The 17,500-nt window shown below is 44.4% G+C and overlaps 1 protein-coding gene across 1 annotated transcript in view; it reads left to right on the top strand.

The window, feature by feature from the left end:
• Positions 1–17,500, top strand: part of whrna (whirlin a) — a 101,245-nt gene that overhangs the window by 44,939 nt on the left and 38,806 nt on the right. Inside the window, 2 exon segments of the mRNA XM_048259490.1 lie at positions 1,956–2,174; positions 7,046–7,171. Coding sequence (XP_048115447.1) covers positions 1,956–2,174; positions 7,046–7,171 — 345 coding nt within the window.

The raw sequence follows: 17,500 nt of genomic DNA, 5'->3' as shown, positions 1-17,500 counted from the left end.
ATATACAGTATGCTGGGCGAGGAATTTCACTAAAGGGCCAGAGCACTCTAAATGTACTGTACACTGTGTTTTGGTCAACTGAGGGCAGACATGTTGGATGCTTATTTATCAGAGTAAATGGACTTTCATGGACTCTCTACCATGTCTCCATGCAATGACCGTGTCTTTTTAAAATGCTATTGTTGTTATTTGCTGTTGTTGTTGTTGTTTTGTTGTTGTTATTTAGCTAGTTGCATCTCCTCGCTTTGCTCTTTCACTTGCCTTGTGTCATTTCCTATCTGTTCCGACAACCTCCCTCCGCTGGGTAATATCATAGTCAGCAGTGGCAGGCGGAGACAGCATGTCAGGATCATTGCAGTCTCTCGAGAGTTATTTACCGATGTGTATTTACCCAGCATCCCCCTCCCCACCACACTGCAAACAGCGGGGGAAAAAAGCCCCCAGCCCCTCTCATTTGGTTTCCGTACAACGTAAAGGTAGATTTCTCAGGCGAGCGCTTCCGAGAAAATGAACGTCGGATCTCATAAATCAGCTCAGATTGCAGAAGGGGTGGTGAGAGGAGAGGGGAGGAAGGTGGAGGAGGAGAGGAGAGAGGGTGAACGATGAGGGAGGAGTGCTCTCGACCGGCCTCTAAATTCACTCCCCATGACTCGCCCCAAAACATTCCCACCTCTTCCAGAGAGGACCTGGCCAATTTATCACCTCGCCGTGGATGCAGCTCCAGAGCTCGGTGTGATGGCTCGCCTTCACCGCAGTAGGACCTGTGAACTGCACTCTGGGCTCCCTCAGGCAGTGAGTGTGCGCCGCTACCCGGCCTGCACGGCCATTGTCCTGGGTCTTGTCAGGTTAGTGCTGTGCTCTCTCTCACCCTGAACCAGTGCTGTGAGTTTGATCAAACCGTGATGGGAAGCTGCTGTTTGGAAGAGCGCTAACCCGACATAACACTGGGAAGGGCACTCTGTGTTTGTCTGAGTTTGGCAGAAAGCACAGCCAGAGGAGGTGATGTTTGTGTCTGTTGGGGGAGAGTTGAACAGAACTTCAGAGAATCCAGAGTGAATATTTATGAGTGTGTCTGGAATATAATGGAATTCTAATGTCGGTGTTTGAATGTGTGTTTGTGACTGTGTGAAGGTTATGTAGGTAGAGTTGCGCATATGGTCCCTTGATGTTTTATGATCAGATGTGGCTGTTGTATAATGCTGATGGGAGACCACATGCAGCTGATGCAGTCAGCCGATCAGCACAGCTTATCGGGAGTCAATGGCCCATAGCAGAATCACAAAAAACCCATCTGAGCACACGGAAACACACACACTCTCTCTCTCTCTACTCTCTCTCTCTTTCTCTCTCTGTGTATGTGTGTGTGGGTGTGTGTGTACTGTATGTGTGTGTGAGAGAGAGAGAGAGAAAGACAGAGATGTGCATGTTTAAGAATGTATATTGGTGTTGATAGTTGCATGTCTATTTTAGTGTGTTTCTATTTTGTTTATGAAGTGTCAGTGTTTGTATCAAAGACTTAAGATATTGTTTTATAACAGGCCGTCCCTTCTTAGATAGTAAGAGATAACTATCAGATATCAGATTGAACATCAGACTCTCATTTCCTTCTAAAATGTACGCTACTTGAGAACCATCTCACATCCTGTCCTACATTAACATGCAGTGAGGCATGGGGCAAATACTGTATGTCCTTTGTAACAAGCCCATGTTTGTTCTATATTCCTTTCTCTTTGATGGATCTTGATATGCATACCACAGATGTATCTGCTTGTGTGTATAGATTGTTTATTCAGAGATCTTCTGAGAGAAATATTGATGAATTATTCTCTTTCTTCAAACCAACTATCTGTCTGTCTGTCTTCTGTCTCTCTGTCTGTCTCTCTTTCTGTCTGTCTGTCTGTCTGTCTGTCTGTCCATCTGTCTCTTTCTGTCTCTTTCTGTCTTTGCTCTCGCAGGTTCTAAAGGGAAGTAAAAAACTGTGTATGTCGGTGCGCTCGGTGGGGCGGATCCCTGGTGGCTACGTGACCAATCATGTGTACACGTGGGTGGACCCTCAGGGCCGAAGCGTGTCGCCCCCTCCGGACTTGACGGAGCACAGCAGTGCCACCCTGCGCCGCGGCGACAGCCAGAGACGCAGCCACATGCAGCTGCTGCAGGAGGGTGACGAGAAGAAGGTGTGTGTATATGTCTGTGTGTATACGTGTGTATGAGTTAGTGTTAATTTTGTCACCTATTTTTAATTTAGTCTTAGTCTTAGTCTTGTGACAAAATGTCCTTTTTAGTCTTTGTCATATTTAGTCATTCAAATATAATTTTTGTTAGTCAAGTTTTAGTCGAGTCTTGTCATTTTAGTCTAGTTTTAGTCAAAAGAAAACTAAAGGTATCTTAGTCTTAGTCAGTTTTAGTCAAAACATTTTATTTTTTTTTTTTTTATAATAAATTATTTCTGATTACCATTTCAGTGAAATAAGTGTTTCACACATCTCAATTTTCAATATTTGTGTGTCCACAGGGCTACTCGTTTGTTAGAACTCATTCAGATTTTTTTGTCAGTCAGTATGTTTACATGGACAGGTAAGTCAGGAGCTACAGTTATAGCTCGGCTGGGATTTGACCATAGACAGTAAAAGATTTGAATGGACCACTGTCATGATCATCGTAGACCAGTGTTTCTCAAAGTGTTATCGCACTGTTGGTCGCAACAGCTAGCTAACTTTTTTTGCTAGCGAGCTTACTTGCTAGCAAACTTTGCATCATCAGTGTGACTAGTTAAATAGTTGAAATTACTTTTGAAAATTTTTTCTTGGACATTCTGGGGGATGTTAATTTGTCTATGTATGAGAGAAGCTTCAACTTCTGGGTCTGTAGCATTGTGGCATAAAGCTTGGGTAGTTAGCTTGCTAACTCTGACAGAAAATCTCGGTGTTATTGTTCCATGTGGTTTTAGGTGTTGCAGCCACAGGGTTGCAGCAACAGCAAATAGACTAGCCTACAGGAAGCTGCTTTCGCATGAACTCATTTGGAATAATTTTGAAAATATAACAGCTAGATATTTGGTCTTCTCATTTGTAGGCGAAATGAAGAGATTTTATCTTAGTTTTTTATTTCATGCAAAACATTTTAGTCTCTAGATCTTTTTTAAAGTCAACAATAATGAATCTTAAAATAGTCTTAGTCAGTGTTTCCAGGACATTGAGTGCAGTCGTCAGAGTCTTAGTCATGAAAAAAAAAAGGTGGTTGACTAACATATTTCCTCTCGTCTTGTCTGGCAGAAATTAACACTAGTATGAGTGTGTGAGAGAGAAAGAGAGAGACAGAGTATGTGTCCACCTTGAGTCTCTTCACCTGCATTTTAATGCTGCACACTCTCCTGTCATTGTGGTTAAAGACAAGCTTCAAGAGATAATTACACCCCAAACTGAGAATGTTGTCATTATCACCTCATCCTCTCCTAAGTAATGCTGGTCTTAATAACCAGGTGTGAACCATAAGATTGCAAGAGTTTTCAAGATAGTGTTTGCCAATGTAAGCACCCTCTTTTCTGTGCAATGCAAACATATTTTGTATTACAAGAAGAAGCGAACATTGTTTGGATTGTAACAAGTATACGGTTGAACATGTAATGACAGGTGAGCTAATCTCAGAAGCTATCCTATATGCAGTTTGACAAGCGTTAATACAAGTTAATCCACCTTAATACATGCCCTTTAAGGTGGATCTACATCTCCCTCCTCCAACAAATATGGATGGCTTTCATATCCTACATGTTCAGAGGTGTTTTTTTCAATGTATTCTTTCGAGTGGTGGTGATTGCTGTACTGGCCATGATAACCTGCGGCGCCTCCCCCCACCCCCCTCGGAGCTTTCTCCAGGCTGTCCTTTGATGTGCCTCTCCCCTCTAGAGGCCCCATCGCCAGCAGCCTCTAATCTCCAGCATCAGGGCACCGCAGCCTCCCTGGACTGCCCCCCCCACCCCCCTCTCCCCTGTCCATTTGTTGCCTGCTGTCAAAAAGACAGATATCACGTTTGAAGTCTGATAATCTACAATTGCCATCCGCTTAGCCCCTATTCCCTCGGTGCGCACTCAAAGAATCCCTCACGGGCTAAGGCTCACTAATGCCCGAGGATAGCCTCTAAATCCCAGCTGCCAGAAATGTTTTGTTTTGTATTTTGTTGGTTTCTCTCGAAACTGCATTGGTTTTACATTGTGTTGTCTTTTTTTTTAGTCTTACATGAAGCAAGTATAAAGCAACACTGTTCTACACTGTCACGGTGTGGTAGGAGGAAGCAGAGAGGGGTGTGTGACTACTAATTGTGCAGGGGGAAAGTTGCATATATTTCCCATTCAAATCGAGTCATTGGATATTAAAGCTTTTGGGACTGGGTGCGTTTAAGTGTTAATAACACCTCCCACTGAAATGAAATGCTACCCCACTCGCCTCTCCTTCATAGCAGGCTGTGCATCACTCTAATGGGCCTGCTTTGCCAACACAGGCAGTGGAAAGATAGAAAGAGAGAGAGAGAGAGAGAGAGAGAGAGAGAGAGAGAGAGAGAGAGAGAGAGAAAGAAAGAGGGTGGTTGATAAATGCAGGGTGTGTCTCTACCATAAGCCTTATGTAGTTTTGCCCAGCGGGTGGGCAGGGAATGCTGGCCTGTCCACTTCTTGGCTCATCTGTCTGGGCTTAGTCATTGACCCTCTCTGTTCCTGGACTTGCAGTGTTCCGGAGCCAGCTGTTAGACCTCTTTCTTCTGTTTTTGTGATACTATTTATTTTTGGATGACTTTTTCTTCCACTTTTCATTTGATATATCTTTTCTTTTCTATCATCTATGTGCCTCATTAGTTCCATTCTTTCTGTTTTTTTTCAAACCTCTATTATCCTTCTCTTTTCTTGTCATCTTTTCTTCTCTTCCCTTCTCTCATCTTCTCTTCATGCATTCTCTCTCTCCTGCGTTATCTTGCTGAGCAATGAAGCGGGTGTGTTTAGCTGCCCGTTTCGGTCATTAATCTGACCCTGCTTTTAAGTGTGGCTCCGTGCTCCAGATTCAACTCTTGCACAGTGACTGCCCAGAGAGCGCTAGTGTCCACCCCAGCAGGGCATAATGCATTAGCCCTCCGATCCACTAGCAGGACGGAGGCCGGCAGTATTGCCTAGCGCAGCACAAATGTCCGCGAGCTCTGGTCTGATTTACTGGACCAAGTGGGCTGTTGCAGATCAGTGGGACAAAAAAGCAATTTGTAAGGTAATTCTGACAAATTCCACACGTCGGGTGAGACAGCAGGTAACTATTGCACGACCCATAATCCTTGAAATCTATTCATGCCCTTTTAGTACCCACTCACACAACCATTACCATATGCCCAAGAAATCCAGATTTGTGTCCACTTTATGTGAAGGGGGGACATTTTTATTAATGGCTGGCATTATGTAGGGGGCACAGTGCACAAAAGCTGCCTTAGTGCCTCACCCCTTACTACCTCGATGACCTTTCAGGGATGGCTAACGCTAACCTTTTCGTGTAGCGTTAGAGGCTGTTAGCCAGTTCGACAATTGTGCTGATGGTGTTTGATCAGTGTTGTTTTTCATCCTTGCGTCTGTTAGTTTGTGCGTGAGTGTGTGTTTGTGATTGTGTGTGTGGGTGTGTGTGTGTGCTTGTGGCAGAGTGGATGTGACAGACTGTGGCAGAGGGCAGCATTGATTTTTTTCTTTTTTTTGCAGGAGTGTGTGTTAAGTTTGCCCATGTGGTTCACTGAGCTGCTGACAGACAGCCAGGCCCTTGCCTTGTTTCATCAGTTCATTCTGATGGCCTATATGCCTTTTTGTTTTCACTGATTGACTGTGATTTATTTTTATATTTTGAGTCATTTTCAGTTCGGTCAGGTGCCAGTTACAAATTTCTCAGATTGGCTGATAACAGGGTGACCTTGTGGTTTGACCATGGCGTACATACATTTAATGAGGACAGATGATTAGGAAAGACTTTTAGAGTCAATCATAAGACAATCAAATCTATGACCTTGAACATAGTAGCACCATCTATATATACCTGAGAAGTGCAAAATCTGAATTCTCTCGTCAAACAATTTATTTTCTTCTGTATGAAATTAGGAAACATTCATTAACATCTACTGCCTGAGAGTATACAAGGTCATTTCTCAAGAGGGTCCTGTGCACTGATATCTGTGAGAGAGGGGCTCCATCACCATAATTTGGCAACTTGACGTTTCTTGCAACATTGGCTCTCGCCAGGAAAGACACCATTTAAGAGTCTAAAGCATTAAAAGCGCTTCTCCAGCTGTTTTTACTAATTTAGGAACTCTCTCTGTCTCAGACAATAGGCTTTAAAGTGGCGTCTGCTCCAGTGGTGTTATGAAGCGAAGCTCCATGGCTCTCTGAGGCACTTATTTGTTTCACTTTTATTTGTTTATTATTTTTGGAATGAATTGCTAACATTGTTCTCAAGCAGCTTGCCATTAAAATGACTTTTTTTTTTACTTATGCAACAAGATGACAAGTCCCCATTTCTCAGGTTTGAGTGTATGTGTGGGCCATGGCACAGTCATGAATATGTGTGTGTGTGTGTCACTGAGTTAATATGTGCGATTCTCAGGAGGGGAGTGTCATTTGTGGTCCACCAGGGTTTAGTACGAAAGAGATAAAAGTGATAGTTTCACAGCTGTGCTGTGGAGCAGAACAAAACGCGCCTCGTTGGACCCAAACAGCTGTAAAATGAGCCGACCCACAGGGAGTTGTGCTGATCTAATGGAGGCACTGGTGCGCCGGTGTTTTTTGTGGAGACACACTAGTGGCAACAGGCCATAATTGCCTTTGCCAGTCATGCAGTGAAGGGAAAAGGCCCTCTAGCAGTGGGACTCCTACTCAGGGCTGTTTTCAGTTTGGCCTTTTTTGTGTGTGTGTGTGTGTGTCCATATACCCTATGGTGTGGAACTCCCACTCAGGGCTGTTGGAAATGTTCTCTAATTTTCAGTTTGGTGTTGTGTGTGTGTGTGTGTGTGTGTGTGTGTGTGTACGTATCACACTCAGGTGAACCTGATTCTGGACGATGGCCGCTCTTTGGGGCTGATGATCCGTGGAGGGGCCGAGTACGCTCTCGGCATCTACATCACCGGAGTGGACCGGGGGTCTGCCGCTGAGTTTGGGGGACTGAAGGTACTGTATGGGCTGCCTCTCCTTCCTCACCTCCTCTCCTTCTCCTCCTCCTCCTCACCCTTCCTTTATCCTCCTCTCCACCCCTCCTCTCCTCTATCCTCGCATTCTTCCTCCTTCTCTCCCGGTGTCTGCTATTCTCTCTCCTGCACTCCCACTCTCTCGCCCTGCTTTCATCTGCCTGCCTGCACCACCTGGGCCACCAGGACTCTTCTCTTTTACTGGAGTCACTGGCGTCCGTTTACAGCTTGGCATGACGGCTCTCTCGGCTCCGTGCTCTCTCTCTCTGTGTCCCACAGCCGTGCAGCAACACACATAAAACCTCCCAAAGGTCTCAGTTCCTTTTGACTCGCTCTCTTCTCACTCCCTCACTCTCTCTCTCTCTCTCTCTCTCTCTCTCTCTCTCTCTCTCTCTCTCTCTTTCATTATTTGATAGGGTCTGTGTCCCTCAGCCCATAGCACTCTTAAATCAGTCAGCACAACATTATTGATTTGTGTGTGTGCGTATGTGTGTGTGTGTGTGTGTGCAAATGTGAGTGTGTGCTTGTGTGTGTGTGTGTGTGTGTGTGTGTGTGTGAGTGTATGCATGTGGGTGTGTGTGTGTGTGTGTTTGTTTGTGTGTGTGTGTGTGCATACGTGTGCAACTGTGAGTGTGTATGTGTGTGTGTGTGTGTATGACTATGTGCTTGTCGTTGTGCTAGGTGTTGTAAATAGACACTGGTGAATTGATCTTATGCAATCTTTGTCTCACAAAACACTACTATCAGTGCACTCATCTCTACCACATACATACACCAACACATACCCCACACACATACACACACACACACACACACACACACACACACACGCACACGCACACACACACACACATGCACACACAGATACCACACACACACACATTCTTCTGTCATCAGCACCTATTTAGGCTGCCACCCACCCGCTCTTGACGTGGTTCCACTCACAGCTGTGGCACAGCGCTCGAATTGCTGATATCGATCCAGCCATGTAGTTACTGACTGACACAGAGGGTTGGGGACTGAGAGAGGAGGAAAGAGGGGGAGGAGGGAGCAAGAGAGAGAGAGATAGAGAGAGAAAAAAGAAAGAGAGAGAGAACACACAGTAGATACAAGAGGGGAGTGGGAAAGCAAGATAAAGGAAGTAGAGGAGGAAAGAGAAAACATACATGAGTCAATAGTATTGACACCAAGTCCATGAGGTTGTGCTGAGAGACCAATGGGAGATTCAGATCAAGAGGTAAAGGCACAGAGGAACAGCATCTGAATCTGCCCAAAGCCCTCCTCATAGTCCTGAGGAGGCTGCTGAGGAATGCTTTGTTAGGGGAGCGTGAATTCTTTGCTCGTGTCATGCGATACGCTTTGGCTGTGCGCTTGCGCTCGGCCCGCGCCAGAGAGAGAGAAGAATTTCCTTGCGGTGGCGTATGGCGGAGCCTTCCTCGAACCACTTTCACACCACATTACCTCCCAATTGGCTGCTGCGTCTTTGGGTAAATATACGGTCTTAATGCAGGGGCCAGGTGACGTTTGAGGCATGGGGTGGAACTGTGGCTCTCTTCAGACCACAGCAGGCCAGATTAGTCATGCCGGGCCGGGGAGCCACACAGGCAGGACAGGGCAGTGGAGAGAGAGGTGGGCTGACACACATACAAACACACAAACATCCATACATGACACACTGGAATCCCTACAAGTCTATTTTTGGTCCATTCTCCAAATCCAGAACTGCAGTAATGTTCTGCCTTAGTGGTTTAAATGGCCCCTGAGGGCGGAGAGAGTTTGTGTTTGTGTGTGTGTGTGTGTGTGTGTGGGAGAGAGGGAGAGAGAGAGAGATAGAGAAAGAGAGTGAGAGAGAGAGTGGGTGAATTTTTCTCTGTGTTTTGTCAGGTGTGAATGAAAGTGTGTGTGTATATGTGCAGGTGTGTGTAAGTGCCTGTGTATGTGTGTGTGTGAGTGTGTGTGTGTGTGAGTGAAGAGGCTGGTCAGCTGCCAGCCTCTCACCCGGCAGGCTGACAGTTTGAGTGATCGTGTTATTACAGAGAGAGCAGACAAGCAGCAGCCACCAAGGGAGTCTCCATTTCCTCTTTCTCCCTCTCTCACTCTCTTTAATCTCTTGCTCTTTCTCCCTCTATCACTCTTTGTAATCTCTCTCTCTCTTATGCTATATGTGAGTGAACATGAAGGTGGAAGCGCTAACCCTCTGGGCCCATAGGTATGGTTATTCCTTGTTATAGTGAAGCTTAGTGCTGCTAGCATTAGCCCCAACAAGGTTGGCATCATACTGTATGCTATGTGAGAAAACATCCAGTTTGCCATAGCACTCATTGCAATTGCGTTAGATGCACATTTCATCACTGTGTCTCTATCAGCAAGTTGTGTTTAAGTCTATGTGACAGACCTCTCCACCCTCAGCTCTCTGATCTTGCCTAGCGTGTGGGTCGGCCCTCACAGCAGCCGTTATCAGGGGAGCCAGATGGCAGACAGGTGTGCTAACAGCAGGTACCAGGTGAGAATGAGACGGTGCTGCTGTTAGCAGCGGTGCTGACAGGGCTGTCCACTTGAGGGTGCAGGTGAGGAGCTCAGCTGACATACAGTACAGGGGAACTAGGAGGGAGCAGTTGGGCGCTGTCCGTGGTGCTGATAGGGAGCAGTTGGTCGCTGTCCGTGGTGCTGATCTCCTGCTGACTACTCTGGTTAGTTGTGCCCCTCTGGAAACTTTAACTCGGGAGAGGAGGACCCTTTTTTTGAACAGGCCTGTGAAAAATGTGTCCACCATCTTGTTTTTAAAAAAAGATAAAAACAGGATATTCTTTGGTAGAAAACATCTTTCTTTAATTTATCTAAATGTTTAACACACACGATAACTTGCACATCAATCAGTCTGACTCTCCAACACACCGGCCCTTTTTAAAAGAGCACCTGTGGGTGTGGCCCAATTAACTTAATTAACAATTATTACTTTCACCTGCAGACAGTTAGTCATCCAACACACAGACAGGAACATGTGCAAAAGTGCGTTCAATTAAAAACTGTGTTCTAAAACAGGTAAGATGTAGTCAGCATCTTCACAAGGCCCTTCCTTTTTATGGCACAAAAATATCTGGCAAATATCTTCTTCATCCTACCCTTTGTTGATCTCCAAGTTCTCTCTTCAAAAATGAATGTCGGTATTAAAACCGGTATTAAAAGGTCCCATACACTTTATGTCCAATTCAGATAATTGATCCTCAGGGTCCTTTCATTGTCCATTCTGCATAGAACACAGTTTTGGCTCAGTAAATGGGGGGAAAACAATCATGAACAAATCCCAGCTTAACCCTTAGAACCCTAAGCTGTTTTTAGGGCATTTTCATTTCATAACTCTACATGCTTCTTGAATTTCCCCTGGGGATCAATAAAGTATCTATCTATCTATGTAGCTATGCATTTAATGTGTGTGTAAGGCAGCCTGTCCTGAACCTGGCAATATAATTGCCATGTTGGAGGGATACTCTGGGGCTGAGCAATTTACAGAAATATGTGGTGTGTGATTTACGGAAATAAATGGCATTTTTTATTTAGTGATGAAAAATTACCTTTCTGCGCTCCGACACGAACTGATCTGACCTGACTTGACCCGAGTTTACGTGTTAGCCTGCGTGTGCCTATGGTGTATGCACTCATAATGATTCTCAACTTTTTACTGCATTGCCATGAACAAAGTAAAGGCAAAAAAGGTGCTTCTTTGTTGAACAAATTGGGATGCAATGTGAGCCTTGAATTGGATGCCATGCAGGAATTTGCTAGGATCTCAAAACCGGATTATGAACATGCTTTGTCATAGAGAAATGGGATAAGTCCAGCTATATGAAATTATTATTTTGCTGTCACTTCGTCTGTTTTATAACCCAGAAGGATGTACATCAAATGATAGTTCTGTGTCTCCTCTTTTATCTGATATGCTTGCCAAATCTACGGCTTCGAGAGTAATGGGTGCGCAGGTGAATGCAGAGAAGTATAGCACTCTATCTTCCACTCCAGCGCAATTGACTTTGCGCAAGTCGCTTTGTGGGCGGATCTAGGGCGCTGATGCTATTTTACCGGCGGGATAATGACTGTTGCGCCCGACGCAAATCTAAAATGGGATGGTCTGTAGTAGCTACATTACTCATGGGCTACAGGGCTAGTCTAGCAACTCTCCGTTGGCTTGTGAGCTCGAAAAATTAAACTTCTATCAGGCCAATCAAATCGTGTATCGAGTCATTAGGCGGGCTTAACATAATGATTGATGGAAGAGTTGCAACGGTTTGGCTTGAATTCCCTGCTACTTGAAAACAAAGAAGATGGATGTTGCTGTTGGCGAACAGTGTGACACAAGTTAAGCTTTTTTTAAATTGGCAAAAGTTTGAACTAGCCAACTAGCTGCGCTGGTGGGAAAACGCGTGGGACTCATAGCGCTGTCCTATTGCGTGCAGAGGGAATTTGAAAGACAACCGATTATCCCGCCCCTCGGACTGAGCACTGTGAACGGTGATTGCCCAGACCCTACATTTTAATGTGGGTCTGGCTCGTCAGGCTATGTAGATGTACTATATAGGCTACTAAATTTTTAGATGACCAATGCACAAACAAAACCGGGAAACGGACAAATATTATCAAGGCTTTGAATGTTTCCATCTGTGCACAGGGTGTCTGTAGATCGGTGTGCATAGCATTCATTCCTGCAGGCCTGTGGCCATGCATACACCCTTAAAATAGCATCTGAATTTGCGCTACTGACTTTAGACCAGGAGGTTCCTGGTCTGTGGCGGAATTGTTTTCTGAAACTGCATAATATCAACAGGGACCGTTTGCGCGGGAACACGCCCCCTCTTTTCGTTAAAACGCCCCCATGGGCGCACATGTACCTGTGGAGGGAAAATTCCAATATGCGCCGACTGCAAAATAGGAAAGACAAAAGCGCGAATATACAAAGTCAATTGCGCTGGAGTGCAAGATAGAGCCCATAGACTGTAAATATGATGCAATTTTATTTAATTTCATGAATTTTTTTTTATTTTCATACTTGATCGTACAGACAAGTGTGTAGTCTCGTTGGAAAGCCCCGCTTCTGCTCTGTCACGCAATAAAGGTTTAATCTCGCTGCGATGAACAGTTCAGGAGCAATGTAACAGCAAAGAAAGGGTGTGTTTCTTGACGCACTTTGCGTCAAAAAAACACACTTTGCGTTCTAAGGGTTAAACAACACAATATCATCAGCACAAATATCAACAACCTTAAACAAAACAGATGCTGAGTCATCACGGACTGCAAAGTCAACAACAGGACCCCTCAGCTTAGTTTAGGTTGTGCTAAACAGATGTTCTTCATTGTGGGACCTGCAGCATTAGACTTTGAATGAGTCACATTCCCCTCTGTCCCGATGCCCTGAAAGAACCATCTGTGGTTCATGCGTCTGCTCCATCAGCACGCATTAGCGGGGGACCCGCGTCTCATCTGGCCTCATGGAGAGATGCGGTGGCTGTAATCACACGGCGTCTCACTCATATTCATCACAGTCTGCGGTGCTGATGGATGGCTTTAATCCTGCCACCGCCGCCACCGTAAAGATTATGATCGGCCGGAATTCACTCACCGCTCCGCACCGTATAAAAAAAAGCTGTGTCTCCATCGTGTCTCACTCACACTGCAGCTCAGAGGCTTTGAAGGCCCCCTGTCTGTGGAGGTGTCTCTCTTCTGCACACACACTTATTCTCACATCCATACACACACACACACACACACACACACACACACACAGATACATACACAAATGCACATAGACACAGACAGACAGACAGACAGACAGACAAACACACATACTCTATACACACACACACACACACACACTTTTTGTTATGTTCACACTCTGCTGTTCCAATAAGGCAGCTATAGCAGTTAAATGGTAGATGTCTTTATGGCTCCAATGGCCCATAGGGCTTTAATTGGACGGAAAAACGAGCCTCTCCCTAGATTATAGAACTCCCTGGTCTCTGTGGGAGTGTGTGTGTGTATGTGTGTGTGTGTGTTTGTGAGAGAGAGAGAGAGAGAGAGAGAGAGAGAGAGAGAGACAGAGAAAGAGTGTGTATGAAAGAGAGAATGAACGAGAGAGAGATGTGTAAAAGTTTGTACATTCTAGTTTTTTGAGTGGGGCCACACTGTAATAAGACACAAAGTACACCCCACAATAATAATATACTACCGGTCCTTTAGCCATAAGAGTGTAAGACACTTTAATGGTTGTGATTTCCTATTTTACAGTAAATGATGGCATTGCTGCCACTGCAAATGAAAGCAAGGGTTTTAAAGCTTTGCTAGTGTCCCTTCCTGAAATCTCCCCATCATTCTGACTGATTGATGGTCATGTGGGTTCTTGTAGGAAAATAGGAGACACCTTTGAGACACCAGTGTGTGTGTGTGTGTGTGTGTGTGTGTGTGTGTGTGTATGTGTGTATGCACATGCATGTGTGTGTTTTTTTCATTTTCGGTCACTTCTGAACGGTCCCTTAGTGGACAGAGTTGGTTATGGATTTCTTGCTTTAGAAGTTAAATGCAGCTGTGATAGGTGTTGATCTGTTCTCAGTTTATTGCTCAGTTCGATCTCTCTTGTCCCGTGTTTCCCAAAGTTTCCGGCCATCAAGATCCATATCAGAAAGTATTGAGTTCCGGGTCATTTTCAGTCGTCTCCGATGCGCTTAAGAATCTCAGAGAGAAGAATCTCAGTCGAAGTTTGTGTCTTTGCCAGAAAACTTTTCACAATATAAAGTGCAGATGGTGAAACCCAGTTCCTTTGGTAAACGGACTCTTTGAGGTGGTCTTCTGTTATTACTTTATATCTGTTTCAGCTTTTTAAAGACAGATATTTTGAAGTTTCCAGACACACCACATAAGTGTGATGCCATTCTATGTTTTTTGAGGTGGGTCCGATTGAAAACAATGAAAGCCTTTTTGAAGTATGAGACTTTGACATTTTTCCCTCTAATTAAATGTATCTGTCTCTGACAGCCTGCCTGTCTCTTTTCTAGAATCTTCTGTGATGTTGGCCATTTGAGTTCCATTGGCCATGCAAGATGTAATGATATCACCCCCCTACAGCATGACGCCTTGCTGCTCTCTGACTGTTAATTACATGTGCGGGCTAGACCAGGTGAGGGACTGTTTGAAAGGAAGGAGCATAGGGCAAGTGGTGGAGGCAAAAGGAGAAGTTGAGAGGTTAATTGGGAATTGAGAATGGCATGATTAGATGGAGGGACTTACTTGTCTGCGTGTCCGTGTGTGTGTGTGTGTGTGTGTGTGTCTGTGTGTGTGTATGTTTGTGTGTGGGTGCGGGTGTTTGTGTGTGTGTGTGTCTGTGTCCGTGTCCGTGTGTGTGTGTGTGTGTGTGTGTTTGTGTTAAAAGAGCCCCTTGAATCCCTTACTGAGAACAGCAGGTGAGTCAATATCTCATTTCTCTTCACCCCTTCCTCTTTGCACCCCACATCAAACTAGAGGGAAATGTCACCGAGGTGTGGAAAGAGAAGAAGACAGGGATGTCAAATGCCAAACACCCACCCTTCTTTGGCCCGAAACAGAGATAGAGGGATAAAAATAGCAAACGTGTAATGAGATTGCGGACTATAAAGGGTTTTTTTTTTCTTTGACCGCTGTTGATGTGTAATTACATCAGTTGTGACCTTAGGACCAACAGAGCTGGCTTGCATAGGCTAGCATAGCTAACAAAGGCTAACATAGCTAACATAGGCTAGCATAGCTAATTTAGCTAGCTGACCGGTCAGGTGTCAGATCCTTCCCAAGTCATGTGAAGATGCTAAAAAGCAAACCAATAGGATACAAAGCTAGTCTACATATCCTAACAGACGGAGCAGCTTAAACTCTCTATGGGTAGGATTCAGATTCTAGGGAGCTCCTACTTTTTTCTAATTTACTCTGAGGGGGTAGTGCTGGACATGAATGTGTGATAGTGTCAGTGATGTGTCCAGTCAGGTTGGCTACTAACTGAAAAGGTAGTGAGAGGACCAGCTTACGAGAGCAGTAACAAAGATCCACCGGGACAGCCCAATCTTCATTCCCGTGATGAGCAGCCGGATTCTTTTGCAGTATAGATATTCTCAGTACAGATAAGATTTTTATGTGACAAGGATGAATGCCATTCCAGACTATCTTTATGAACTTGTCCTTAGGGGTTACTTTCTCCTGTCAAGGAATTCTAATACTCAGACACTCTTTCTAACACCAGCATACGCATCAGTCAATCACTCAGTCACTCACAGACATATACAGTCCTCTGCACAAAGATTCTCTCTCTCCATAGTATGGTTCAATAAAAGGGATTTTAAAAGTCAAAAAGTCTCTCTCTCAGTATGTCTCTCTCTCTCACTCTCTGGGCTCCATCTTGCGTCCCAGTGTAATTGACTTTGTATACTCGCGCTTTTGTCTTTCCTATTTTGCAGTCAGCGCATATTGGAATTTTCCCTCCACAGGTACATGCCTGTAAATTAGGGAATTCGATTGCGCCCTCGGGGCTGGTTCAGCGAAAGGCGGGGTGTGTTCGGTAAGCGTTCACTGTTTATTTTGCAGTTTCAGAAAACAATTGCGCCACAGACCAGGAACTCCCTGGTCTAGGGCCCTATCATGACAGTCAAAAGCGCATCGTCACTCGTCAAAAGCTTATTCAAATTTAGTATGTGGATGTCCAGTCCACATTGGGAGGGTTTTCGTTGAGCGCATTGCGCATCAGTCATGGGTGTGTTTGGGGCGTTACATAATTTAAACCAATGACAATGACATCTGTCATTCCCTTTAACAGCGCAAAGCGCGATGTCAAATAAATGCATCGGTATTTTGACATTCAACGCCGCATTTGAAGGAGGCTGCTTGCGAGACCGTATGGAATAGTCATTCCATTAAACCATACTTTACTAAAACCTAGCATAGCCTTCACACATTTGCACTCCTCTATTATTTGAACTCATTGGCAAAGTGAAACTAACTTCACCATGGTGTCAGTCAACGACAAGACAGTTATATGCAGTTATTTTCACTATTGACTGACAATGGGTTACCATCGAAAACATAGGCTGGAAAAAGCAACACTTACCCTAATATTGCTCAAATGACTGAATAAAACAACATTTATCCTGCAGAGGAGTTGCTTATATCTCGTGACAGTGCATCACCTTCAGTTGTGCTCCATATGTGTCTCTCGCCTTTTCCCTAATCACTTTTAACAGTCATTACCAATTTGCAAATGATGGTGAATAACTACTCATGAGATGTACAGTATTTCGTAATATCTTTATTCTAATTATGTTTCCCATTGTAATCGTGCAATTTGTAATGTTTTGAATGGACGTGCACTGGTGTGCGTTCATGGATGATAGAAGGATGGTGCGTTGTGCACCCGCCAATATGACTGTTGACAATGCGCTCTTAAAATAGCATATAAACAACTCGCCATAGACTTCCGACCAGGTGTACAATAGCGATTTTTAGACAATGCGCCAGGCCACTCCCTAGGTTGTTAATTACCACACCCCTGGGCGCATTGTTTAAAAAATAAAAGTGCAAAATAAGGAATTAAACTTTGCGCAGGGTGGGAAACGAGTTTTACGCCATGCGCCAGGGTGCTAAATACAGCCCCTAAAGTCTGTGGCGCAAATTCAGATGCTATTTTAAGGGCGCATGCATGGCCACAGGCCTGCATGAATGAATGCGTTGCACACCAATCTACAGACACCCCCGTGCACAGACGGAAACATTCAAAGCCTTGATAATATTTGTCCATTTCCCGGTTTTGTTCATGCATTGGTCACCTAAAAATTTAGTAGCCTATATAGTACAACATCTACATGCAATATCTTTACAACAACAATGCCTAATTACGACCTATTAATTTGGACAACTTTATACAGCCCTATAAAGGCTAAAGTTACCTTTAGTTTTGTTCCAATTTACCGTTGTGTATGGCTTTAAACATCGCATGCACTTTAACATCAGCCTAAGCATTATTCCAGCTGCGCTAAGGTTAAGCACCACAATTTTGCCTACCTTGTTGTAGCCCATCTGAAATAACTCCAAGCTTTGCTATGTTCCATCCTTTCGTTGTTTTCAAAAAACGTTTTATATCCATGATGGCCTTGAAGTCTTGAGTTAGTGAATTAGTTTATATCAGCTTATTATGTGCTGTTAACCAGCAACCATAGATAGTACAAGAAAGCAACAAGTATGGCTACAATTTCTGTAGTTGCTGCATCCATTCATTGTTATTCGATCTCCGGCTCAAACAAATGAGTGCATT

This window comes from Alosa alosa, chromosome 12 (genome assembly GCF_017589495.1).
Source record: "Alosa alosa isolate M-15738 ecotype Scorff River chromosome 12, AALO_Geno_1.1, whole genome shotgun sequence".
Taxonomy (NCBI): Eukaryota; Metazoa; Chordata; class Actinopteri; order Clupeiformes; family Clupeidae; genus Alosa; species Alosa alosa.
Note: the sequence above shows the minus strand (reverse complement) of the source record. Positions and strands in the feature narration are given on the sequence as shown.